Here is a 27499-nt window from a genome sequence, read left to right as displayed (position 1 = left end):
TTTTAAAGTTGCTGATTTTGGGGTGGGGGGTTGGTTGAGGGGTGGGATGAGAAGACAAAAATAGAAAAAAAAAAAAATCAGCAAAATAAGAGCACATCTTCAGAGTTCATTTAGAAGTCAGCATCCAAGGTAAAAGAATTCTCTGTAGGACTTGACATCACTCCCATCCTCTGATATTCGCCTACTCTCTTCTCAAAGAAGTTAGTCTTCCCTTCCAGTGAAATATTCTCCATGAAGTCAAATGGATTTTCTACTTTGAAAACCTAAAAATGTTCACATCAAAATATAAATACAGGACATCAAGTAGTTTCAAAAGAACTACAGGGGCCATAAAGAATACTTTACCTTATTAAAACCCAGTTCCAGCATTAGTCTGTCTGCCACAAATTCAATGTACTGCTTCATTAAATTGCAATTCATTCCGATAAGCTTCACAGGCAAGGCCTCAGTAAGGAACTCCTATGGACAAAAATAAAGCTACTGAATAGAAGTGAAGTGTACATTTGTCTTCTAATAAGCATGAGGAGGACCTAAACACATTACCCACCTGTTCTATCCTAACAGCATTAATAATTATTTCTTTTACTCTCTGCTCTGAAGGTTTGTGTAGCAGGTGTTTGAACATTAGACAGGCAAAGTCACAGTGCAAACCCTAGAAGAAAAAAGTTTCAGATCATGATCAAGCCAAAGAACTGCCATTAACTTGCAATAAGAAATTGCTTTATCCTTTGTATACGCTCCTTACACAGCTTACTTGGTTGTATGAAGAGCATTTAAATTGTCAAAGAAACATTAATTACATCTCTAATCTGCTTAAGGAGCCCTGGGTGGTATATTGGGTTGTGTGTTGGGCTAACCAAAAGGTCAGTAGTTCAAACCCATCAGCTGCTCCATGGGAGAAAGATGAAACTATCTGCTCCCATAAAGAATTAATCTCAGAAATCCTAGGGAGAAGTCCACTGTCCAAAGTAGTCCTGCCTGGTGTGGCGCTGTAGGATAAATACTCGGCCACAAGGTTACTTTGAACTACAAGTTCAAATCCACCAACTGCTCCTTGGAAACCCTATACAGGGTAACTTATGAGTCAGAACTAACTTGAAAGCACTTAACAATTTAGATGTAGTAGGACCACAAAGAATAACAGACAAAAATCAATAATCAAAAATTACACTCACCTCATCTCTGCTAATAAGTTCATTAGAAAATGTCAGACCAGGCATTAGTCCTCGCTTCTTGAGCCAGAATATTGATGCAAAAGAACCAGAAAAGAAGATTCCTTCCACTGCTGCAAAGGCTACAACACGCTCCCCTAATAAAATATTTCAAGTGAGTATTCCTGTTCTAGGGAGGGCCAACAAGCCATAACAATACTTATAAAAGGAAGTTTTAAGTAGAGCCAAAGGTCTCCTTACCATAGGTAGCTTCTTTGTCCCCAATCCAGCGCAAGGCCCAATCTGCCTTCTTCTTTACACAAGGCATCGTTTCAATGGCATTAAAGAGAAATTCCCTACAAAGTATGTATAGCATCAGCAATTATAGAAAAAAACCTCAATTATAAACTTCTAGACAAGAGCAACAGATCCGAGGTCAAATTCAAATGTTTGCCAATTCTTTTCCCAAAGGAAGAATTTGCTCTTAACTGGTCTTCCTTACCTACCCTTCCTTCACTCACTGCAGGGCCCATTATATGGAGGCTAGATTTCCCAGCCTGTTCCTTCCTACATGACCTTGTTTTCTGAAGTCAAAATCATAAAATACCATCTATCCATCTCAGGTCTTCATCTATTTCAGAAATGTGTGCCCACCTTTACTTTGCTTGTATCAGGCTTGCCTGATCCTACACCCTTCAGGTTCTTTACTCATAATCATACCTTCATTCCAATCTCATCCTTCTTCCATTTCTGAATGCAAAAAGTATTCAAAACCCTTTCTCCTCAAAGAGTTCCCTGTCCATCTTTCAGGTACCATTCATTACTATTCACATTCTTCTAAGTAGTCTACAAATTTCCCACAGAATCACAACTTGCAATTCAAACAAGGCTCCTGATTTTATTGTAAAGCAAATCTTTTGTTATTTAGACCATATAACAGCACATTTCTAATTTCCTCCTCTAGAATGACTCACCCAAATCTAAAATTGGTCCTAGCCTACCTTATTTTCTCTGCTATCCCCAAAATAAAGTCTAAGATTTTAAACCAAACTTCTTAGAAGCAAGGACAGTGACTCTATCCCACATGTTAACAAGGACCAGTCCTTCGAGAACATTATGCTCAGCAGAGGGTCAGAGGAAAGAGAAAGACCTTCAAGATGAATTGACATTGGTTCCAACAATGGGCTCCAGCAGGATAGAGGCAAGGCAGTGTTTTGTTCTGCTGTTCGTAGGATGACTATGGATCAGAATAGAACTGACGGCACTAAACAACTGGCTGGCTTACATTAATCTCACGGTTCACTACTGCTGTTGTGTAGTATGTATTCAGCATACTTAGATAAGGAGCTCTGGTATTGGTTATGAGTCAGGCTGCTAACCTCAATGCCAGCTGTTCGAAACTACCAGCTGTTCTGTGGGAGAACGATGAGGCTTTCTAATTCTATAAAGATTTACAGCCTTGGAAACCCTATGCAGGGTCGCTAAGAGTTGAAATCAACTCCACGGCACACCACACACACCTTCAAGTGTTTTGTTTACCCCTTGTACTATATTGCAAAAGGAGTCCTGATAAGTATTGGACTGCTAACCTCAATTCAGTGCTTCAAACCCATCAGCTGTTCCATGGGAGAGAGATTGCTTGCTTCCATAAAGAAAGATTACAGTCTACAAAGCCCCATATAGGGTTGTGGAGTGGGAATCAACTCTATGGCAGTGAGTTTTAAAAAAAATATATTGCAAACTTCCTGATGACACAGGTTATGTTCTATTTTGTATCCTCCCCTACTCTGCCCGGCTCCAGCCTCACACTGTAAGTTCTCAATACATCTGCTATATGAATAAAGATGATCAGACCTAGGTTTTACTTCACATGCAACCTTGAAGGATTTATTTTCCCAAAAAATAAGGCATGGGATTGGACATCCTACAGTATACTTCTAATTCTAAAACTGGAACATCTAATAATTTTTAAGTGGCTGGCTAATAGAGTGCATTTAAATCTATTTTTCGGTCTGCCTAGTAATTTATTTTCTTATACTATCTGAATGCAGAATGGTTTCTGGGTCATCTAAGTGATTTGCTATTGACTGCTAAGCTGAAGGCAGACAGGTTAAACCCATCCCAGTGATGCTACAGGAGAAAGACCTGGAGACGTACTGCCATAGATTACAGCCAAGAAAACTCCATGAAATCATTTGACATTGTAACACATAGGGTTATCATCAGTAGAAATAGGGTTTGTTTGTTTTCTTTTTTTTTGGGGGGGTGGGGGAGGGGGTTTATATGTAACAATTACCAACTCTTAAACATCATAGGAAAGAGCTCTGGTAGTGTAGTGGTTACCAGTCAGGCTGCTAATCTTACAGTCAACAGTTAGAAACTACCAGTAGTTCCTTGGGAGAAAGTTGAGGCTTTCTTCTCCTGTTAAGATTTATAGCCTCGGAAACCTTATGCAGGGTCATTATGAGTCAGAACCAACTCCATGGCACACTATCACCAAACATCTTAAGAGTTCTGGTGTAGTGCTGTAGGATAGAGTGGATCGCTAACAGCAAGGTTGGTGGTTCAAACCCAACAGCTGCTCTTTGCAAACACTATATAGGATAGCTATGTGTCACAATTGACTAACAGCAATTAACAACAACAAATACTCACCTTTCCTTAGAATCTTTAATGTAAGTGTCAATAAGGAGACTATACATTTCAGAATGTATGTTTTCCATGGCAATTTGGAAGCCATAGAAACAGCGGGCTTCTGTAATTTGAACTTCTTGGCTAAATCGCTCCACCTAGTGGTGAAATATCAAAATTAATCCTGAGCAGCCAGGTACTCAATGGACAGATATGGTCACATCACACTTGCTTTATAAGATTATTAGGAGTCCTGGTGTGGCACTGCAGGATAAACAATGAACTGCTAACCACAAGGTCAGCAGTTCAACCCCACCAGCCATTCCTTGAGATACCCTATACGAAGTCACTATGAGTCAGAACCGACTTGATGGCAGTTGAGTTTGGAGTTGAGAATTCATTATAAGAATCCAGTTATTTACAATAGAGAATATATGCATCCACATTACTAGAACATTAAAGCCACAAAAAGGAGAGAGCAAATGTGACAGCAACAAGGACTAACACTCATTACTACAAATTAACTGTTTTTGAGCCTCTCTATAAAATAGCATAACGAAAAAACAACTGCAAAACACTTTATTAAATGGGAAATGCCAGGTAACAAAAAGGAAGTTTCTCACACACACATTCGGTTTAAAAAAATGATAACTTGAAGAAAACCAGTTATTTCTATATTATATCTTTAAGTGAACTAATAAAAAAAAGAAAAAGACTTTTTCTGGAAACTCACCAAGTTTTCATTCACTATGCCATCACTTGCTGCAAAGAACGCCAGTACATGTGATATGAAGTATCTCTCCTCAGGCTTCAGGGCTTCCCAGTGCTGAATGTCCTTAGAAAGATCCACCTAAAGTTGAAAAGTTCATAATATTAGCATAAAGGGAAGCGATTCAAACATACAGGACACCTAAACACCTTCATACAACTCTTCCTAAATTACCTCCTCCGCGGTCCAAAAGGAAGCCTCAGCTTTCTTGTACATCTGCCAAATATCATGGTATTCAATAGGAAAGACGACAAAGCGCCGAGGATTTTCTCTCAGCAATGGTTCATCCTCTACGGTGGAGGCAGGAACGTTTGTGTCCTATAGGAGAAAGCAACATCAATGTTGGCTAAATTTACACTGAACCATATGAAACCACCATTTTTATGGGTGAGACACGAAATTATTGGCAATTTCACAGAGTTCAACTGCAAGGGCACTAAATACATGTTATTTATTAAGTAAAATAAAGTAGTATGTGAAGTATGTTGCTAAATAACATGTAAATAGTTCATAATGTCATGTGTGCATTTTGTACCATGTAAAATGAGCACATATAAAAATATGTAGGAAGTATACTTGGAGCTGTAGGTTAATGCGCCAGACTGCAAAGCCGCTTGAACTGCAAGGTCGGCAGTTCAAGCTCACCAGCTGTTTTTTGGAAACAGGGTCACTATGGGTCAGAACCGACTCAATGGCACTTAACAACATACATAGGGTGGTGATGTGCCGTGGGGCCGGTTCCGACCCATAGCAACCCTGCACAGGGTTTCTGAGGCTGTAAATCTTTACCGAAGCAGAAAACCTCATCTTTCTCCCACGGAACAGCTGTTGGTTTCGAACTGCTGAACTTAAGGTTCGCAGCCCGATTCGTAACCACTAGGCTACCAGAGCTCCTTAATTATACATATACAGGTACAGAATAGGCAATTACAGGGAGGGGCACTTTGGCGGGAAAGGGGGCAGGGGTGGGGAGAAGAAGAGGTGGAGTAGTAGGGCAAGCGGGAAAACACTGAAGACACAATGAGAGAGGCTTTGGCGCCAAGATCAGTCACCTCAAGGCTGCCCCCTACCTCAGGGTTTCTCTGCGCAAGCGGCCTCAGTACTTTTGACCCCTCAGCCCTCCCCTAAGGCCGGCTACTTACCGACTCCTGGAAGATCTTCCTCGCGGCCTTGCTCGCCAGAACACGAGTACTGCTGAGGGATGGAGGCTGCAGGGAAAACACGCGCTGAGCTGAGTGGGGGTCTCCTCCCTGCCCACCACCCGTCTTTACAGGCAGGCAACCACCCGCTCCTAAAAAGCACCCATCAAACCCATTGCCGTAGAGTCAGGTCATAGCGACCCTTTAGAACAGAGTAGAACTGCCCCACAGGGTTTCCAAGGCTGTAACCTTTATGGAAGCCGACTGCCACATCTTTCTCCCTCAGGGAGGCTGGTAGGTTCAAACTGCTGGGCTTTCATCGCCAGGGCTCCCTACACAGGTAGGCTCACCGTATTCTCCTTGTCTGCCAGGCTAAGCCCTTTCATGGGAGAAAGCTGAAGCTGCTGGTGGTCAATGGTGCCGAGCGGGACGCGGACTGAAAGCATGGTGGTGGCAGCGTGGGAATCGGCGCAAACGAAAGAACAGATCGCAGAAAACCGGCGAGTTCGCGCGCCTCCGGCGGCATTTAAATACCCTGGTAAGTAGCGAGCAAGCCAATCAGAATGCTGCCTTCCAATCAGATGTTCCCTTTAGGAATCCTGACAACGCTTATCGCGGGAAATTCAAGCGCTGAGCGGAAGCGCTTGCGCGGGACCCCAGGGACTCCTGAGGTTCTCGCTCTAGGCTTTCTCTCCGGGATCCGCTGAAACCGCTGGTTAAATCGGTCCTTGAGGATACTACTGGGAAAAAAAATAAACAGTGCCTCTGCTAGTCTCAGTTACAATATCGCGCGCTGGCACTTAATCCGAAAACCGTTTGGGATTGTCGGAGAGGCGGTGATGATTGGGGCTCCGCGGAGCGCGAGAAGAGTCGCCATTCCGCAGCGCCACCTCTCGGAAAAACGTCTCATTGAACTTGTTTTGCGATTTGACCCAAAAGATTTTGCAAGGAGGTTGGTGCCTGTAAAACGCCCCTGGCTGAGAAGGAGAAATATTGTTGTGACCCTATAGATCCGTGTGATTGGGGCGGGGGTCCAAGGACAGAGAGTGTTCCTTAAGATTGAACAAGCCTGTGGGGTGGCCGGCGAAGACAAGTGTAGACGAATGATTAGGCCCACTGGCTGCTGAGTCCCTCAGCTCCATTTGATGTGACATGTAGACTTTCTTAAAAATTAGATGCCTTCATTGGTAAGTGGAACATGTTACCCTTTGTAAATTATGGTTATAGAATACGATAATCGCAGAGTTAAATGAGATAATTCATGTAAAATGTTGTTGTTGTTGTTGTTGTTAAGTGCCATCGAGTCAGTTCTGACCCATAGCGACCCTGTACAGGGTTTCCGAATGTAAAATACCCAGTACTAAGTAAACCTTCCATTTAAATGATAGGGAGAGAAGGATTTTAGTGAAGTTTTCAACTGAAAGCATGCCTGCTCTCAGAGTGTGTTACCGTGTTACCAGTTTTAAGATGTAATTTCCAATCTGAGGTATTTAGAAATCTGTATCAGTTCATGAATTTTAATTTCTAACACAAAATAATTGACCAGTGAAAATATTGCAAACTGAGCAAAAATCCTGAGAATGTTGAGAGAATGATCGAACAACCAGTAACTCATTTATTGAAGAGGGGGTAACTCCATTAGGATGAAGGTGGAGACATAAATTTATCAACAGTTTTCTTTTTATTTTGATTTGCTAGAGATGGTTGCCCATAGAGCTGACCCTAAGAGACACTTGACTTTTTATTCAGCCTTTTCTAGATATATACTTTACAAACTTTGGGTTTGGAAAGATACCCTTCCCACTTAGAACTATGTCTTCCATTTTTCTAAGTACTACATACTTTCGTTCAAAGTAGTCTCATGTTACAGAAAAAGATCAGTGATAATCATATGTCTTACAAAAACAACTAAATTTTGAGTATCTTTGTTTTAAAGCAACTCCCATTGTCCATTTCACCCTTACATCAGCATGTATTTCTAAAAAGTTATTTTTATGGGTAATTTTATGACTGTCATTATGACATCTAAGAATTAATGATTCATTGGTGTCATCTAATACTCAATCCACATTCAAGTTTTCTGTAATTTAGATCCAAAATGCTACTTTGGGTTTTTTTTTAGCTCCTTTTATACTGACTATAATTTTGTAAGGTCTTCAGAAAGTATTACTTCATTATTTATTTATTTATTTTCCTGACTACCAAATTGCTGTTTCTATAAAGTGCCATTGAGTCCTGACTTACAGCAACCCTGGATAGGTGCTCCTAGGAGTGGCTGGTGAGTCTGAACCACCGACCCTGTAGTCCAGTGCTTATCCTATGGCGCCACACCAGGACTCCAGACTACCAAATTGTCACGTATCAATTGTAAAAAAATGTGGAAAGACTAAGGGTTAAGTCATCCTCATCTTTTACCGCCTTCCAGCTACCGGAAGGTTTCGACATACAGCCTTTCCCCATCCCTACCCCCACCACCCCACCCCCAGGCGGGTAACTCTCGCACCCAGTGTACAAAAGAGGAAGCAGGCGCAAAAGGCTACGTGGCTCGGCCAGGCAGTCCCGCCTCTAAGAGTCCACTGGGACAAATCGGTACCTCTGGCTCCTAATGCCCCCTCTTTTGCCCTGGGGACTAGTGAGGAAAGGGATCCGACCAGGCGCCTGTGGTACAATCACCCTAAAAGGTGACACTACGGATTCCTGGCGGTCCTACGAATTCCTCCTGCCACACGCTATGGGGTAGGGCTGCTCCCAAGCTCTGGGATCTGCCGGGTTTCCACGTTTCCGGGTTTTTCCGGCCGCCGATTTTTAAAGTTTATTCCACGATTGGTCCCTACGAGAAACGTCCCTTAACTTAACCTGTTTGGTTCCACTTCATTCAATGCATTGGACAACCCAGGTCCCCGCCCCATTTCCGTAGCCCGCGCTCCCTTCAGCCAACCGGGCGGCTTAGGATAGTTTGCTTCTTCCGCTTTGCGGTATTAGGTGGATTGTAGTTGCTGAAACCGTGACAACCGTGACCATAATTGTACAGGTTGAGAAGTTCTTTCAAGCCCGGGAGTTCAAGTGATTTTCTCAACGCCACTCATCACTTTCTTCCAGACACCCTGCTGGGATTATTAAAATGATAATAGCACCCCACAGCTATAGGATTCCTAGATCAGGAGCTTTGTTTTTAATCCAGACAACTGTGAGGTAAATATGCATAGCCTTACTTTGTAGATGAGGAAACTAGGGCCTGAGAGACAAAGAGACTGCCAAAAGTCACAGTTAAGACTTTTCTTCCTCAAGGTTTTTGTTGACAATACACACAGCAGAACAAACCAATTCAGCAATTTCTACACGTACAGTTCAGCGACATTGACTACATTCTTCAAATTATGCAACCATTCTCATCCTTTTCCAAATTGTTCCCACCATTAACATAAACTCATAGACTTCTAATTCTCCCTCTACTTTTTATTATGAAAATGTTGAACACACACCATCCTCCTCTCTTACAGTTTCCCAACTCTGGAACATTTCTATATATTGCCTTGCCTCACATCTTAGTGTGCTGCTGTGGGTTAATGAGCTGGACCGCAAAGTCGGTTTGAACCACAAGCTCACCAGCTGCTCCTCAGAAACCCTATACAGCGTCACTATGGGTCAGAACTGGAGTCCTGGTGCTGTGGGTTAATACGTCAAACTGCAAAGTCGTTTGAACTGCAAGATTGGCAGTTCAGGCTCACCAGCTGCTCCTTGGAAACCCTACACAGGGTTGCTATGGGTCGAAATCAACTCGACAGTACTTAACAACAACAACAACCCTTCTCTCCTTAACCCAATGTCTACCCTTCTTTCCCCACATCACTGCAGACTCCCTGTGGTTTATTTAAGCAGCCAAGATGCTATGGGTCTGTGTTTCATAGCTGCTGTGTGGAAATGCACTGGTGGCAAACTGTCTTTTCAAAAACTGGAGCCCAGCAACCACCCTTTTCCTGGAAATGGAGCCCTAGCTGAATGTATTTGTGTTCTTTCTGAAACTATCTGCCTCTTTCCTCCACGGAGCTCTGTTGTTTCTCAACCACTATGTACTTGTATCATCCATCCCAATCAGATGGATTGACATAGTAGCTGCAACAATGGTCTCAAGCATAACAACCATTGTGAGGATGACACATGACTGGGCAGTGTTTGTACATAGGGTTGCTATGACTTGGAGCTGACTAATGGCACCTCACAGCAATAACACCACCACCACGTACTCATATGTAACTAGGAAGCAAGACCAATCCTCCTCAAAACCATCAGCTACATTTTGCATCTGCAAAGTCCGTCATTCCCCTTTCTGAGCTTTACATGCTGTTTGGGGGACCTTCAGGATGCTCTGATTCCTCTATTTTAAAAATGCATTCACAGGGAGCAGGAAGATGGAATACTACATCCCAAGTAAGACTTGTTAGCTGTGCATGGGGTTAGGCCAGCCTTCATCTGCCTTCCAGTCCTACCTGGTGATCCCATGTGTGTCAGTGTCCAGAAAACCTGCCATGAGACCTCCTGGTTCACAAATCTTCCCCCATGAAAACAGCTCCCTCCCCTCAATTTACCCCATCTTCACCTCCCTCCTCCCAGGGATCACTTGGGAAGCACTAGATGATCCTCCTCTGGGCAATATTCAGACCCCAGGAGGCTAAGCCACCTTCCTTGAAGACTGCAGTTTCTGGCCATCCCAGTCTGTATCTGAAGGAGAGGGTTTCCATGAATTGATTTGAGAAAGACAAATAAAATGTAAGACCAGTTTATTTCCTAACAGCGAAGTTCAGCTTCAAGATGACTTACCATTGAATGATTTTTTTCTTTAATAGCCTTTCTTCCTCAGGTGGTCTCAGATAAAAACCAGTTGCTCTCAAGTCAGTTCCAACTCAGAGACATTATAGGACAGTGGTCAAGCAAGGTCAGCAGTACAAACCCACCAGCCACTCCTCGGAAACCCTACATAGGGTCACTGTGAGTCAGAATCGACTTGAGAACACTTAACAACTACAACCTTTATGAAAGCAGACTGCCTCATCTTTCTCCCATGGAACTACGGGTGGGGTTAAACTGTCAACCTTTCGGTTAGCAACCAAATGCTTAACCACTGCATCACCAGGGCTATGGTAAAAGGTCTAGACTACCAGTGTGTGCATTTCCTGGGTGGGAAAGCCAGTAGCTTGAATGTTATTCTGAAATGACAGATACGGAATACTGTCTGATGTATTCAGGCTGTCATTGTGTGTGTTTCCTGGGTGGAGAAGCCAGTAGCTTGAATGTTATTCTGAAATGACAGATACGGAATACTGTCTGATGTATTCAGGCTGTCATTGTGTGTGTTTCCTGGGTGGAGAAGCCAGTAGCTTGAATGTTCTTTTGAAACTGGCTGATGCAAATACTACAGTTAATGTGTGGGATGCAGAGCAGAGGAAGGAAAGGGAGAGACACCCTCAAGAGAACCTTCTCACCACATACACTTTAGCTAAATAATAACTTAAGGAGGGGGAGAAGTCAAAAGCATGTAAATCAGTCTTACAAGAGGTGATGATTAACCAGGCAGTTAGTCGCTTTTAAGAATAGGTTAGCTAGCTGTAGTGGAATAAAAGTTCAAACACTAGAGTCAAGTTTGAATTCTAATTTCACTATTTATTAGTTGACCTTGAATAACTTACTTGATATTTCTGAGCCTATTTCTTTATTGATAAAATGGACATAATTATTTCTACCTCACAGGGTTATTGTGATTAAATAGAGGAGTTAGCCAATAGGTGGTGGTGACTGTGCATTGGAGTCGGTTCTGACTCACAGTGACCCTGCACAGAGTTTCTGAGGCTGTAAATTTTTACGGGAGCAGAAAGCCTCATCTTTCTCCCGCGGAAGAGCTAGTAGTTCTGAACTGCTAACCTTGCAGTTCGCAGCCTAATTCATAACCACTACGCTACCAGAGCTCCTTAGCCAACAGGTAGGCAAGCTGAAACTCATCAGCTGCTCTACTGGAAAAAAGACCTAGCAATCTGCTCCCATAAAGATTGCAGCATAAGGCCTGCGGAATATGCCCTTTGGTTGTTTAAATTATTATACATTCCTGAGTATTTTTGTGTACATCCCCTCATCCTCCATCCCACCCCCCCAAAATAACCCAGATTTAAAAAAAAAAAAAAAAAAAACCAGAAAGATACATAAGAGAACCACTTTTAGGCATATCATATTAAAACTACTAAAGTCAAAACACAAAATAAAAATCTTAAAAACACAAACAAACAGATTGCAGCCTAGGAAACCCTGTAGGGCTAGTTCTGCTTGGCAACATGGTAGTCACTAAGAGTTGAAATCAACTCAAGGGCATGCAACAACATAGTCAAAGCACTAGTATGGAAAGTCAGTTCTTTCCAATCTTCTAGCTAGGCTAATTGAGAAAGCCCCCTCTTAGTTTATTGAAATACAGAACCTATAAAGTTCATTTGAGGTTCCCATTGAACCACAACCCCAGATCATTATAATTTTAGATCCTTTGTCCCTAGCTCCCATTTTTTGTTTTTTGTTTTTTTAAATTTATCACAGATAGTATATTCATCAATGTTGTTGTTATTAAGTTTTGTCGAGTTGATTCCGACCCAGAGCGACCCTGTATAGGGTTTCCAAGGTGCAGCTCGTGAGCTTGAACCACCGACAGTTCAAACGACTTTGCAGTCTGACGTATAAGCCCACAGCGCCACACCAGGACTCTGTATTCATTAATACAGATGAGCCCAAAAACAGCCCAAACCAAAAAAACCAAACTCATTACCTAGTGAGCACAAACTGCAGTCAAGTTTTCACCTATAGAAATGGCGGGGAAGTGGGGAGGGGAGGGCACAAAAAACCAACACTTGCCTTATAGTCAATCAGAGTCATGGCAGCCCCATGTGTGTCAGAGTAGAACTGTATGCATACTGTATACATAGTGTCAGTGACTGGGCTTTCAGAAGTAGATCACCAGCTCTTTCTTTTAAGGTGCCTTTGGGTGGACTCAAATTTGCACCACCTAGGGACTCCCTTTGGAAGTGAACCAAACTAAATAAACCTACTGCTCTTGAGTTGAGTCAATGCTGACGTGCTGTGGAGTCAGTTCTGACTCAAAACCACCCTGTATAGGGTTTCTGAGGAGCAGCTGGTGAACTCGAAACGCCGACCTTGTGGTTCAAACCGACCTTGCAGGACAGCGCATTAACCCGCCGCGCCACACCAGGAGTCCATTCCGACTCAGGGACTGTGTAAGACAGAGTAGTTCTGCACCATAGGGTTTCCAAGACTAATTTTATAGACGCTGACTGTCTCATATTTCTCCATGGAGCAGCTGGTGGGTTCAACCACAGACCAATGCTTAGCCCACTGTGCCACCACGGCTTCTTCCATGGCATATTTAATTTGGAAGAGAAGGCCAGAACCAAGCGTCTCAACAAAACCCACAATACCACTTGGCCTAATTACCACTTAGGTTGAAGCTTCAGTTGGGTTGGTGTGTGAGATTAATCGGATGTCTTATTTTATGAGGCTGATTTGCCATCTGTTTTTCCCGGACCTTTGGGAGAAAGACCTCATGATCTCCCATAAAGATTACAGCCTAGGAAACCCTATGGGGCAGTTCACTCCTGTCACAAGGGATGGCCATAAACTGAAAATTGACTCACACACCCAACTCTGAAACCTAAGAACTAGTAACATGCAGAAGCAGAGACCAGCACAGCCTTATTTTCTCCATGCTGTGAGCTTCTAATGTGTTTCCAGGTGCTTCATTAGAGGGCCATGACATTTTCAAATCTGTTTGAATGCGGCCCTCCTAGGTTTCCAGGGGAGAAAGATGGCAGCACCGGGGGGAGCATATTTTGGTAGAATCAATGAATGAGAAAAGAGTGACTTCATAGCATATTAGTTAAGAACCTTGAGTAAGGGCCCCAATTGCACCTAGAAAGTAATTCCAGAAAACTCACATCTATTGTCCTTGCCACACACCGTTAGCTTTCCAATGAAATGTATTGGGTAAAATAGTATTCAAGCACAGTGTTGGTCCAAAGAGCCCGGAGATAAATTCCAGAGCTGAAACTTTCTACTATTTAATGAGCAGGGGGTCTCTTGGAAATTCACCTAGTCACTGTTCTAAGGGTACTAGCATTTGCTGGGAAGAGTTCTCTCTTCTTGGATTAAACGTTAATCCTCTAAAACATTGCTTTAACATTAATGTTGTTGTTGTAGTTATGTGTCATGGAGTCGGTTCCGACTCATAGCAACCCTGTACAAGGTTTCCGAGGCTGTAAATCTTTACGGGAGCAGAAAGCCTCATCTTTCTCCCGTGGAACAGCTGGTAGTTTCGAACTGCTGACCTTGTGGCTCGCAGCCCAATTCGTAACCACTACGCTTAGCAAATTAAAATTTTGTTTAATTATAATGGTACTCAGACACAGATCTGAACAATCAACACAGCAGATTCACATATACAAATCTAGGTAGAAGCTTCCAGTTTTATTCTAGTCCATTTAAGTAAAAACTTTCTAATTAGTTTCTATGTACCTCACCCAACAGTGGGCAAGAAATGGTCAAGCAGGAACTCTGGAAAAGAAGCACTTGGAGGTTCATAATAGTATCATTCAAAATGTGACAATATTCCCATTTCTCCTAGGGAAGGTTTGGATCCCAACCAAGGCATTGTTTTCTATACAAAAGAATTTGGACAATTCTTGTTTCACAGCCTGGCAGTTAGAGTAAATGCAAAACCTTTAAGCTGGAGAGCAGCAGGGGACAGCAGCCCCAGAGGCCATTTTCAGAATACTTGTGAATCAGGTCTTCTTTTGCTCAGGTAACAAGTAAAATAATTCTGAAAAGTAGTGTGCCCCTTGTACATGCTTAAATTGACATTAGAGTTTTTTTCATCATGTTAAAACAGTTACAGGATATCATGGATTGCATTGTGCCCCCTTCCCCCCAAATATATGTTGTAATCCCTAACTTCTAGGCGTACGGTGCTGTGGGATAAAGTATTGGACCTCAGTGTCAGTTTGAACCACAGGATCGGTGGTTCAAACTCACCAGCTGTACTTTGGAAACCCTATACAGGGCACCTACGAGTTGAAACCAACTGGAAGCCACTTAACAACACCAACAGGCACAGGCCTATGATTACAATCCCACTTGGGAATATTTTTTTTTGGTCATGTTAAGAGGTCCTATTAGTGTAGGATGTGTTTTAAGCCAATCACCTTTGAGATACAAAAAGAGAAAATTAGACCTAAGAAACAAGCAGAGATGAGGGAAGATGATGTCATACCACGTGAAGATCACCAATGTGCCAAAGAATAGAAGCTGAAGTGACAAGAACCTTCCCCTAGAGGGGTGCCCTAAATTTGGACTTCAAGCCTTCTAAACTATGAGAAAATAAATTTCCGGTTTTTTAAAGGCACCCACTTGTGGTGTTTCAGTTATAGTAGCACTGTGGAGTCCTGGTGTGGTACAGTAGGATAAGCACTGGATTGCTAACCAACTGCAAGGTTGGTGGTTCAAACCCACCAGTCACTCATTAGAAAGCCTATACCAGGTTTCTATGAGTCAGAGCTGTGTCCACAGCATGCACTAAACAACAGTGTTAACAGGAGTCTGACCCTACTCAACAAAAATAAACAAGACACAAGAGATTTAATTTCTGCTATGTTGCAAATATTTTTATTTGCATTTCAAAAGTACAACTGTGTGGCTTGATTCTTGTGGATATACCTAATAGAATCTAAAAGTCCTTGTCACTGTTATTGTTGTTGTTGTTAAGTGCCATTGAGTGGGTTACAACTCATTGTGGCCCTGTATAAAGTTTCCACTGAGTAGTTGGTGGGCTTGAACTGCCAACCTCGTGGTTAGCAGTACAATGCTTATCCTAGAGTACCATATTATATTGTGGCATATTTGTGCTTATTTTAAATTACTGGTCTATCCATTCTCATCTCTAACTTTTGATGGTATTTGTAACCCAGTTACTGGTTTTCTTTTGAAGTGGTTTCCTTTTGCCCATGGATTTCATATTCCCCAAGGTGTTATCAATTCCTTAGGGAAGGGTCAAGCCAGGGAGTTCAAGGATGGTGAAGGACACCGTAGGGTGTTTCCACAGCCCCTACCTACCATGTCACTTCTCCTATGAGACTTCACTTTCAGTCTCTGGGAGGGGATGGAAGGAATAAATTCCTGGTTGTATTTTCCTCTTTATCTGTGTTTTCCTTTCCCTCCTCCTTCATTTCCTCTGCTTTCCCTCTCTCCCTTCTATCCTTTTAAACTTTTCGTCCTTTACCTTTGTTGTTGTTGTTAAATGCTGTTGAGTCCATTCTGACTCAGAGCAATCCTGTATGGGATTTCTGAGGATCAGCTGGTGGGTGTGAACTGCCAACCTTGTGGTTTGTGCCCAGAGCTGAACCTACAGTGCCGCACCAGTTCTTATTACCTTCAGATATCTTTATTGTTTTGTGAATGTAAAAATTACATATTTTATTGCAAAAAACTTAAATATAAACATGTATAAAACCATCTGCCATCAAGTAGATTTTGACTCATAATAACAACATGTGTATCGGAGTAGGACTGTGCTTCACACAGTTTCTAGCAACTGATTTTTTTTAAAAGAAATACCAGCAGTTTCCAGATTACAAACTTCTGACTGTGTGCAAAGGCTTTCTACTGTGTGGATCATGACAAACTGTGGATAACATTGCAAAGAATGGGTATCCTAGAATATTTCATTGTGTTCATGAGGAACCTGTACATAGAACAAAAGGTAGTTGTTCAAACAGAATAAGGGGACACTGAATGGTTCAAAATCAGGAAAGCTGTGTTCCTGGGTGTATTCTTTCACAATACTTATTCAATTTGTATGCTCAGAAAACAATGAAAGAATCTGGGTTATATGAAGAAGAACATGGTATCAGGATTGGAGGAAAACTCATTAATAACCTGCGATATTAATGATACAACCTTGCTTGCTGAAAGTGAGGAAGAATTAAAATATTTAATGATGAAGATCAAAGACTATAGCCTTCAATATGGATTGCACTTCAATGTAAAGAAAATAAAAACCCTCACCACTGAACCAATAAATAATATCATGATAAATGGAGAAAAGATTGAAGTTGTCCAAGACTTCATTTTGTTTGGGTCCACTATCAACACTCCTGGAAGCTGCAGTCAAGAAATCAAATGATGTATTGCATTAGTCAAATCTGCTACACAAAACCTCTTCAAAATGTTCAAGAACAAAGATGTCATTTTGAGGTCTAAGTTTAGCCTGACCGAAGCCATGATACTTTCCATATCCTTATAAGCATGCGAAAGTTGGACAGTGAATAAGGAAGACTGTAGAAGAATTGATGCATTTGAATTGTGATATTGAAAAGAATAAAAGTGCCATAGGCTTCCTGAAGAACAAACAAATCTGTATTAGAAGAAGTAGAGCCAGAATACTTTTTAGAAGCCAGGATGTCCAAACATCGTTTCTCATATGTTGGATATATCATCAGGAGGAACCAGTCTCTGTAGAATGACATCATGCTTGGCAAAGTGGAGAGTCAGCAAAAAAGAGACCACAGTAAAATAGATTGGCACATTGGCAGCAGTAATGGACTCAAGCTTAACAAAGATTGTGAGTTTGGCACAGGACCCGACAGTGTTTCTTTCTATTGAACATAAGATTGCTTTGAGTCTGAGCCAACTCTATGGCACATGGCACCTAACAACAACAACAAATTTGTCCTCACTTTGAAACTATTGAATCAACCCCTACTGGCAACAAATTCTTCAAAATCCCCGTATGCACCTGTTCCAAGACACACCTACAAATTCCACTGAAAGGCTTAAGGACACAGTTAGGAATATGTCACATTTATAAACCACAGAATGCCTGTACATATCACCAGGTTTTTTTTTCTGACATATCTCTAAATGGACTCAAGCTTCCAATTTTTAAATTAGCATCTGAATGCTTAACCATTTGTGCCACCCAGGGACTTAAAAAGTGTACAAAGAAGAGAGTAAATGTTTCCCATATTATCACATTCCAAAGATCTGTCCAGATTTTTATCTTAATATATAAACTCTCTTGAATCATTGTACATACTTCTTTGATCCTGCTTTTCTCAATAAGGGATGCTTTGGACATCCTTCAAAGTTAGTACATGAAGTGTAGAATTAAGGGTGTGAGTTTGACACCCAGACTGCCTGGTGTAAATACTGATTTTCCTGTTTGATAATGACTGCAGTTTCTCCAGTTTTGCAATAAGGATAATAATAGTACCTAGAAGCTCTTTTGTGGGGTCTGAGCATGGCACTGTAGGATAAGCTCTGGACTGCTAACTGCCAAGTCAGCAGAAACACACCAGCAGCTGCTTCAAAACCCTATACACGGTCCCTATGAGTTGGAACCGATTTGACAGAATTTAACAACAGCAAGCAATTTAAAGTGTTCTTGGAATATCCAATTTGGTTCCCACTCATAGCGACCCTGAGGAGTGACTGGTAGGCTTGAAGCACCAACTTTGTAATTAGCAGTTCTATACTTATCCTATAGCGCCACACCAGGACTTAGCTGTCATTATTATAGTTTATCTAATCAATTCAAGCCTTGAGTTGAAATATTGAAGGATACTATGGGCAAAATGTCAAACAACAAAGGAAGTGTCTAAAGAAAATGGAAGGAATACACAGAATCACTGTACCAAAAAGAATTGATTGACACAAGCATTTCAGAAGGTAGCATATGATCAAGAACCAATGGTATTGAATGAAGAAATCCAAACTGTGCTGAAGGCACTAGCAGAAAACAAGGCTCTAAGAATTGATGGGATACCAACTGAGATGTTTCGACAAACAGATGCAATGCTAGAAGTGCTTACTCATCTATACACATTGATTAGGATAGTGGGTCCAACAGAATAAGGAAAATTTGGAATAATATCATTAATATCACACATAAGTAAAATTTTGTCGAAGATAATCCAGTCATTTCAAGAGGTAGCATATGATCAAGAATCAATATTGAAGAAGTACAAGCTGCATTGAAAGAATGAGTGAAAAGCAAGGCTCCAGGAATTGGTAAACTAAATTACCAATTAAAATATTTCAACAAACTGATGCAGCATTGTGAGCACTCACTAAGTTAGTCTGTGCCAAGAAATTTGGAAGACATTTGGACAACTGACAGGAATAGATTCATATTGGTGCACATACTACAGAAAAGTACCCCAAAATGCAGAAAATATCTAACAATATTGTTAATATCATACACAAGTAAAACTTTGCTGAATATGATTCAAAAACAATTGCAGCAGTACATCAATAGGAAGCTCCCAGAAATTCAAGCCTGATTCGAAAGAGGACCTGGAACATTGTTGATGTCAGATGGAACTTGGTTGAAAGCAGAGAATACGAGAAAGATGTTTACTTGTACTTTATTTACTATGTAAAGGCATTTGACTATGTGGATCATAACAAACCATCAACAACATTTCGAAGAATGGGAATTCCAGAACACTTTGTTTTGACGTGGAACCTGTACATAGATCAAAAGGCAGTCATTCCAACAGAATAAGGGAATACTTAATGGCTTAAAATTAGAAAAGGTGTGCGTTAAGGTTGTGTCAATTCACCATAATTATTCAATCTGTATACTGAGCAAATAATCTGAGAAACTGAACTATGTGAAGAAGAACTCAGCAATAGGATTGGAGAACGTCTCCATAACAACTTGCAATGTGAAGATGACACAAACTTGCTGAAAGGGAAGTGGACTTGAATCACTTTTGATGAAGATCAAAGAATACAGCCTTCAGTATGGATTACAACTCAATGTAAAAAAACAAAACTTCTCACAACTATACCAATAAACAACATCATGATAATGAAGAAAATATTGAAGTTGTCAAGGATTTCATTTTAAATGGATCTACAATCAATGCTTATGGACGCAGCAGTCAAGAAATTAAACAATATATTGAATTTGAATTAGACACATCTGCTGCAAAAGATCTCTTTAACATATTAACAAGAGCAAAGATGTCATTTTGAGGATGAAGGTGTGCCTGACCCATGCCATAGTATTTTCTATCATTTCATACACATATGAAAGCTGGAAAATGAATAAGGAAGATGAAGAACTGATGCATTTCAATGATGATGTTGGCAAAGAATAAAGTACCATGGCTGCCAGAAGAACAAACTAATCTTAGAAGAGGTACAGGCAGAATTCTCATGTACTTTGGACATGTTATCAGGAGAGACTAGTCCTTAGAGAACACTGTGGTAGACAAAGTAGTGGGTCAGTGAGAGGAAAACCCCCATTGGTGAACTGACACAGTGACTCCAACAACAAGCCAAATAACAGCAACTAGTATGAGGATGAGGTGCTCTGGTAGCGTAGTGGTTACGACTCGGGCTGTGAACCGCAAGGTCAGCAGTTCGAAACTACCAACCGCTCCGCGGGAGAAAGATGAGGCTTTCTACTCCCGTAAAGATTTACACCCTTGGAAATCCTGTACAGGGTCGCTATGAGTCGGTTCCGACTCCACGGCACATAACAACAACAACAGTATGAGGATGGTACAGGACTGGGCAGTGTTTCATCAGTTAAGCCTAGGGTGACTGTGAGTCAAAACCTACTTAATGGCATCTAACCACAAAAACAAAAAAGAAAACAGGGTCAGAAAGGTCATATACTAAAAGCCCATTGCACCACAGCACTTTTCTATGTAGCCTAGTCATCAATCTTTTTATTATTACCATTTTATGTTATTGTTGTTTGTTAAGTTGGTTCTGATGCATAGCAACCCTACATAGGGTTTCCGAGGTTGTGAATCTTTGTGGGAGCAGAAAGCCTCATCTTTCTCCTGCAGAATGACTTAGGGATTTGTACTGCTGACCTTGAGGTTCGCAGACCAGTGCTTATCCTATAGTGCCATCACACTTTAAATTCCATTACCTTTTAATTCCATTTTGTACAAACTTTTTTGAAACTCCCCTCAGATTGTTGGACCGTTTCCCGCTTATTTCTTATGCTCTGTTCCATTTTCCATCCTTTAAAAAAAACAAAAACAAATGTGTCATAGCTGTCTTCATCTGAATTTGATTATTTGTAAGATTAAACATGGGCATAGGACACTTATATAATGTCCATTTGTATTTCTTTCTTGATTTTCCCCAAATTTTCCCATTGAAGTACTGTGTCATTCATTTTTTTCTTATTGTTTTACAGATGCTATGTATACCTTGAACAGAATCTCTGTTTCTATTGGTTGGTTGGTTATGTGCCATGGAGTCGATTCTGACTCATAGAACCCTGCAAACAGTTTCTGAGGCTGTAAATCTTTACAGGAGCTAAATGAAGGTAAATCAAAAAGTATTACTACTAGAGTCCAAGTTCATGCATACATAGGTTTAGTCTAAACAAAATGTGTATGTTCATGCGTGCATAGGTTTATTCCAAACAAAATGGGTATAAACATGTCTTTGTGATCAGTAGATGGCTGCCAACAAATTCTTTCAGTAATACACTTAGCATTCTTGGTGGTGGTGGTTATGTGCCGTGGAGTCAATTCCAACTGATAGCAACCCTGTACAGGGTTTCTGAGGCTTTTAATCTTTATGGGAGCAGAAAGCCTCATCTTTCTTCCGCAGAACAACTGGTAGTTTCAAACTGCTGACCTTAAGGTTCGCAGCCGGATTCATAACCACTATGCTACCAGAGTTCCTTCTTAGCATTGTTGTTGTTGTTGTTGTTATGTGCTGTGGAGTTGGTTCCGACTCATAGCGACCCTGCATAGGGTTTCCGGGGCTGTAAATCTTTACGGGAGCAGAAAGCCTCATCTTTCTCCTGCAGAACAGCTGGTAGTTTCGAAGTGCTGACTTTGAGGCTAGCAGCCCAATTCATAACCACTATGCTACCAGAGCTCTTTAGCATTCTTAGGATACCTTTAAAAAAAAAGAGAGAGATACTTTTTGTGCCAAGGGAAAAAAAATTAATATTGAGGTTAGGGTTAAGATAAAAATTTTAACAAACCTTAAGTGGACAGCTCCCAAAACAATGAAGCCTTGCAAGTTTATTGGAATGCTGCTTCACATAAAACAACAGTTTTTACTTGGATCAAGTGTTCTATGGAAGATCAGAAAGATGCCAAAGATTAATTCAAGACAGGTCAACTCAGAAGGCTATGGTGACTGCTTCTTGGATTCCCAATGAGTAATCTTGATAGAGTTTCTCAAAGGACACAGGACGATCATGGAGAGCTAATTATGAAGAAGTTGAAGAGAACTTGAAAACTGCATTAGTGTAAAATGGCCAGGAAAACTGTACCCAAGAGTATTTTTTTCCATCACAACAATGCACCTGCTCATTCTTCCAGGGTATCAAGGGTTGTTCTAGGAGAATTTCATTAACAAATCTTACCCCATTTACCCTACAGCCTTTATCTGCTTCTTCAGATTTCATTTTGTTCCCCAAACTCAAAGAACATTGAAAAGGAACACCATTTGAGTTGCTAGAGGATGCCCAAACTGCCATTTTGGTACAATGTAAATCAAAGAGCCCAGAATTCTTCAGGTGAGCTTTGGAGATATAGATAACGCCACCTTCAGAAGTATATAGACCTAGATGGAATATATGTTAAGAAAAAACTTTACATTTTAATGTTTTTCTTTAATACAGGTTTCCATTATTTTGATCCCACTCTTCTGTCAGTTTGTCATACTGCGGTGACTTTCATGTTGCTGTGATGTTGGAAACTATGGCACCAGTATTTCAGATACTAGCAGGTTGTCCATGGTGGACAGATTTCAGCAGGTCTTCCTGATTAAGAACAGACCAGTAAGAAGGAGTAGGTGGTCCACTTCTGAGAGATTAAGCACTGAAAACCTTATAATAGCTATGAGACATTATCTTAAACAGTGCTGGAACATGAGCCCCTCAGGCTGGAAAGCACTCAAAACATGCCTGAGGAAGAACTGTCCCTCAAAGTAGAGTTGACTTAATGACATGAATGGAGAAAAGCTTTAGGGCCTTTATGTGTTTGTTGTTAAATGCTGTCGACTTGGTTCCAACCCATAGCAACCCCATATAGGGTTTCTGAGGAGCAGCTGGAACATGACTCAAAATGAGAAGAAAAAGCTGCAACATCCACTAATATGAGGAATGTGTAATGTACGAAGTATGAATCTAGGAAAATTTGAAGTTGTCAAAAATGAAATGGAAGATCAATATCCTAGGCTGAAATGGATAACTACTGCCATTTTTAGTTTAACAATGATATGGTTTACTATGCCAAGAATGACAAATTCAAGAGAAATGGTGTTTCATTCATAACGAAAAGAACATTTAAAGTTCTGTCTTGAAGTACAATGCTGTTTTTACTTAGGACAATATTTACAAAGAAGATTAAATATTTTTCAAATTTATGCATGAACCACCAAAGTCAATGATGAAGAAACTGAAGAATTCTGCCAACTTCTTTGGTCTGAAATTGATCAAACATGCAATTAAGATGCACTGGTAATTGCTAGTGATTGGATACAAAAGTAGGAAACAAAGAGGAAGGATTGGTAGTTGGAAAATACATCCTTGATGATAGAAACCAAGCTGGAGATCATATGGTAGGATTCTGCAAGACCAACAACTTACTCAATGCAAATACCTTTTTCAACAACATAAATGGCAACTGTGCACGTTGCCCTCACCAGATGGAACACACAGGAATGAAACTGACTACATCTGTGGGAAGGGATAATGGAAGCTCAATACCATCAACCAAAAGAACGTCAGGGGCCAACTGTGGAACCAGCCCATTAATAGCTCATACACAAGTTCAGGCTGAAGTTGAAGAAAATTAAAATAAGTCCACAAGAGGCAAAATATGTATGACCTTGAGCATATCCCATCTGAATTTCAAGGCCACCTCAAGAACCAATTTTATACATTAGATACAAATAACTGAAGACCAAAGGCATTGTGGGATGAAACCAAGAACATTAGAAATGAAGAAAGCAGAAGGTTACTAAAAAGACAGGAATGAAAGAAAAGATTAAAATGGATGTCAAAAGAGACTTTAATGTTTAGTGTCATAGGATAAGCCTTGGACCAAAAGGTGAGTTTGACTGTAAGGTTGGTTGTTTAAACTCACCAGCTGCTCCTCGGAAACCCTATACAAGGTCGCAATGAGTCAAAACCAGACTCGGTGGCACTTAATAACAACAACAATAAAGCTAATGGAAGAAAGAAATGATGAAGTAAAATAGCTAAACAGAACATTTTAAAGGGCAACTCAGGAAGACAAAGTCAAGTATTATAATGAAATGTGCAAAGACCTGGAGTTAGAAAACCAAAAGAAAAGAATATGCTCTGCATTTCTCAGGCTAAAAGAACTGAAGAAAATATTCAAGCCTTGGTTTGAAGTATTGAAGAGTTCTAGGAACAAAATCCAGAGTTGTGGTGTGGTGCTTACTGTAGGATGAACACTGGAATGCTAGCCACAAGGTCAGCGGTTCAAACCCAACAACTGCTCCTTGGAAACCCTATATAGAATCACTTTGAGTTGGAACTGACAGTACTTAACAACAACAACAAAGGGGTAAAATCCACCATTCATCTGTCTATTGTATTATTATGCTTTTGTGTTGCTGGGATGCTAGAAGCTACACCACCAGTATTTTAAATACCAGCAAGGTCACCCATGGTGGACAGGTTTCAGTGGAGCTTCCAGACCAGGGTAAACTAGAAAGAAGGAGAGGCTTAACACTTCTAAATGTTTAGTCACTGAAAATCTTACGAATAGCAGCAGAACATTGTCAGATACAGTGCCAGAAGGTGAGCCCCTTAAACTACAACTGGGAAGAACTGCCTCCTCAAAGTAGTGTTGACCTTAATGATGTGAACAGAACAAAGCTTTAGACCTTCATTTACTGTTGGGACACAATTCAAAACAGGAAGAAACAGCTGCAAATATCTAATAGTAAATGAAATGTAAAATGTACGAAGTATGAATCTAGGAAAATTGGAAGTCATCAAAAATGAAATGGAACCCATAAGATCAATATCCTGGGCATTAGTTAGTTGAAATCGACTGGTATCGGCCATTTTGACTTGGATAAGCTTATGATTTACTATTCCAGGAATGACAAATTGAAGAGGAATGGTGTAGCACACATTGTCTAGAAGAGCATTTCAAGACCGATCATGAGATAGAATTCTGTCTGCATGCCTACAAGGAAGGCCAGTTAATACAGCTATTATTCAAATTTACATACCAACCATTAAAAGCCAATGATGATGAAATGGAAAAATTCGACCAATTTCTTCAGTCTGAAATTGATCAAACATGCAATCAAGATGCATTGATAATTACTAGTAATTGGATTGTGAACATTGAAGACAAAGAAGAAGGATCAGTAGTTGGAAAATCAGGTCTTGGTGATATAAAAGATGGAAATTGTATCATAGAATTTTGTAAGACCAGTGACTATTGCAAATACCTTTTTTTCAACAACATAAACAGCAACTATACATGTGGACTTCACTAGATGGAATACATAGAAATCAAAGTGACTATGTCTATGGGAAGAGACAATGGAGAAGTTCAATATCATCAGCCAAAAGAATACCAGGGATCTTCTGTGAAACTGGAGTCCTGGTGTGGCGCTGAAGGATAAGCACTTGACCTCAAGTTTGGTTTGAACCATAAGGTTGGCAGTTCAAAATTACCAGCTGCTCCTCAGAAACCTTGTCACTATGAGTCATAACCACAAATCCAGAAGAGCCAAAATATGAGCTTGAATATATCTCACCTGAATTTAGAGATCATCTCAAGAGTAGATTTGATGCATTAAACACTAAAGACCAAACACAGGAAAAGTGTGAGATGACCTTACAGGAAGAAAGCAAAAGGTCATTAAGAGACAAGAACAAATAAACTGATGGTATTGAAAAAAATCTAAGCTGCATTGAAGACATTGGGGAAAAACAAGGCTCTAGGAATTGATGGAATACAAATTGAAATGTTTCAACAAATTGATACAGTGCTGGAAGCAGTTATTTCTCTATGCCAATAAAATTGGAAGATAGTAACCTGGCCAATTAATTGGAATAAATCCATATTTGTGCCCATTCCAAAGAAAGATGATTCTACAGAATGCAGAAATTATGTAACAATATCACTAATATTACCTGCAAGTAAACATTTGCTAAAGATAATTTTAAAATGGTTGTACACTACATCAACAGGGAGCTGCCAGAAATTCAAGCTGGATTCGGAAGAGGATATGGTATGAGAGATACCATAGTTTACATCAGATGGATCTTAGCTGAAAGCAGAGAATACCAGAAAAGTGTTTACTTATGTTCCAGTGACTATGCAAAGTCAATAGAAAGTCATTCAACTGTATGGATCATAACAAACTATGGATAACATTGTGAACAATGGGAATTCCAGAATACTTCATTGTGCTCATGAGCAGCCTGTACATAGACTATGAGGCAATCATTCAAACAAAACAAGGGGATATTGTGTGGTTTAAAATCAGGAAAGTTGTGCATTCGGTTTGTGTCCTTTCATCATACTTGTTCAATCTGTATGCTGAGCAAATCATCCAAGAAGATGGACTATGTGAAGAAGAACAAAACATCAGGGTTGGAAGAAGGCTCATTAACAACCTGTGATATGCAGATGACACATATTTGCTTGCTGAAAACAAAGGGGACTGGAAGCACTTACTAATGAAGATTGAAGACTACAGTCTTTAGTATGGATTACAACTCAATGTAAAGAAAACAAAAATCTTCGCCACTCGATCAATAAACAACATCATGCTATATGAAGAAAAGATAGATGCTGTCAAATATTTCATTTTACTTGGATCCACAATCAATGCTCATGGAAGGAGCAGTCAAGAAATCAAACCACATACTGCATTGTGTCCACATATTACAGAAAGTGTTAAAAGCAAAGATGTCAGTTTGAGGACTAAGATGGCGCCTGACCCAAGCTATTGTATTTTCAGTCACCTCATGTGAATGTGAAAGCAGGACAATGAATACGGAAAACTGGAGAAGAATTGATGTATTTGAATTATGGTGTTGGTGAGGAATATTTAAAGTATCACAGGCTGCCAGAAGAATAAGCAAATTTTTCTTTTGAAATAGTTTGAGCCACACATGAAGTTGCAAAAATACTACCAAGAGTTCACCCAAGTTTCTCAAGAATATTATCTTATAAAAACATAGTCCATTGTCAAAATCAGGAAATTGACACTGGTATACTATTAGCTGAGTTATGAAGCTTATTTGCACTTCATCATTTTCTACATGTATGTTTTGTTTTGTTTTTTGGGTATGGTTCTATGAAATTTTATCACATGTGTAGATTTGAATCATCATCACCAAATCAGGATACAAAACTGTTCCATCAAAACCAAGTAACTCCTTCATGTTCTTCCTTAATAGTTGCACTCTAACACCCTCCAATCACAGATATGGTCCCCATCACTATGATTTTTTTCACTCAGAGAATGTTACACAAATGGAATGATAATGTTTACAACCATAAAATTGGCTTCTTTGCAGTCAACATAATGTCCTGAAGGTCAGCCAAGTTGTTGAATGTGCTAATAGTTTGTTCTATTGTATTCTGTTGTGTAGATGTATCCTGATTTGTTTAACCATTCACCTGCTACAAGACATCTGGTTAATTTCCAGGTTGAGGCTATTACAAATAAAGTTGTTATGAATATTCATGTTCAGGTTTTTGTGTGAACATACA

The 27499-nt window shown here is 40.3% G+C and overlaps 1 protein-coding gene across 2 annotated transcripts; it reads right to left on the bottom strand.

Annotated features, from left to right (window-relative positions):
- Positions 1-110: 110 nt before the first annotated feature.
- Positions 111-6136, bottom strand: LOC102834305 (ribonucleoside-diphosphate reductase subunit M2-like). 2 transcript variants are annotated; one of them, XM_006863991.1, is made up of 10 exons: positions 6041-6136; positions 5694-5759; positions 4726-4869; positions 4516-4632; positions 3807-3940; positions 1413-1507; positions 1176-1309; positions 548-652; positions 346-459; positions 111-263 (listed from the first exon to the last, which is right to left on the bottom strand). In XM_006863991.1, the coding sequence occupies exons 1-10, from the start codon at positions 6134-6136 to the stop codon at positions 111-113; spliced, it is 1158 nt and encodes a 385-aa protein (XP_006864053.1). The 2 variants fall into 2 exon arrangements, with proteins under 2 accessions (XP_006864053.1, XP_006864054.1); XM_006863992.1 differs by lacking the exon at positions 4726-4869.
- Between the last annotated feature and the right edge of the window lie 21363 nt (positions 6137-27499).

The sequence above is a fragment of the Chrysochloris asiatica genome, unplaced genomic scaffold (assembly GCF_000296735.1).
Source record: "Chrysochloris asiatica unplaced genomic scaffold, ChrAsi1.0 scaffold00058, whole genome shotgun sequence".
Taxonomy (NCBI): Eukaryota; Metazoa; Chordata; class Mammalia; order Afrosoricida; family Chrysochloridae; genus Chrysochloris; species Chrysochloris asiatica.
This window is presented reverse-complemented; position numbering and strand designations above follow the sequence as displayed.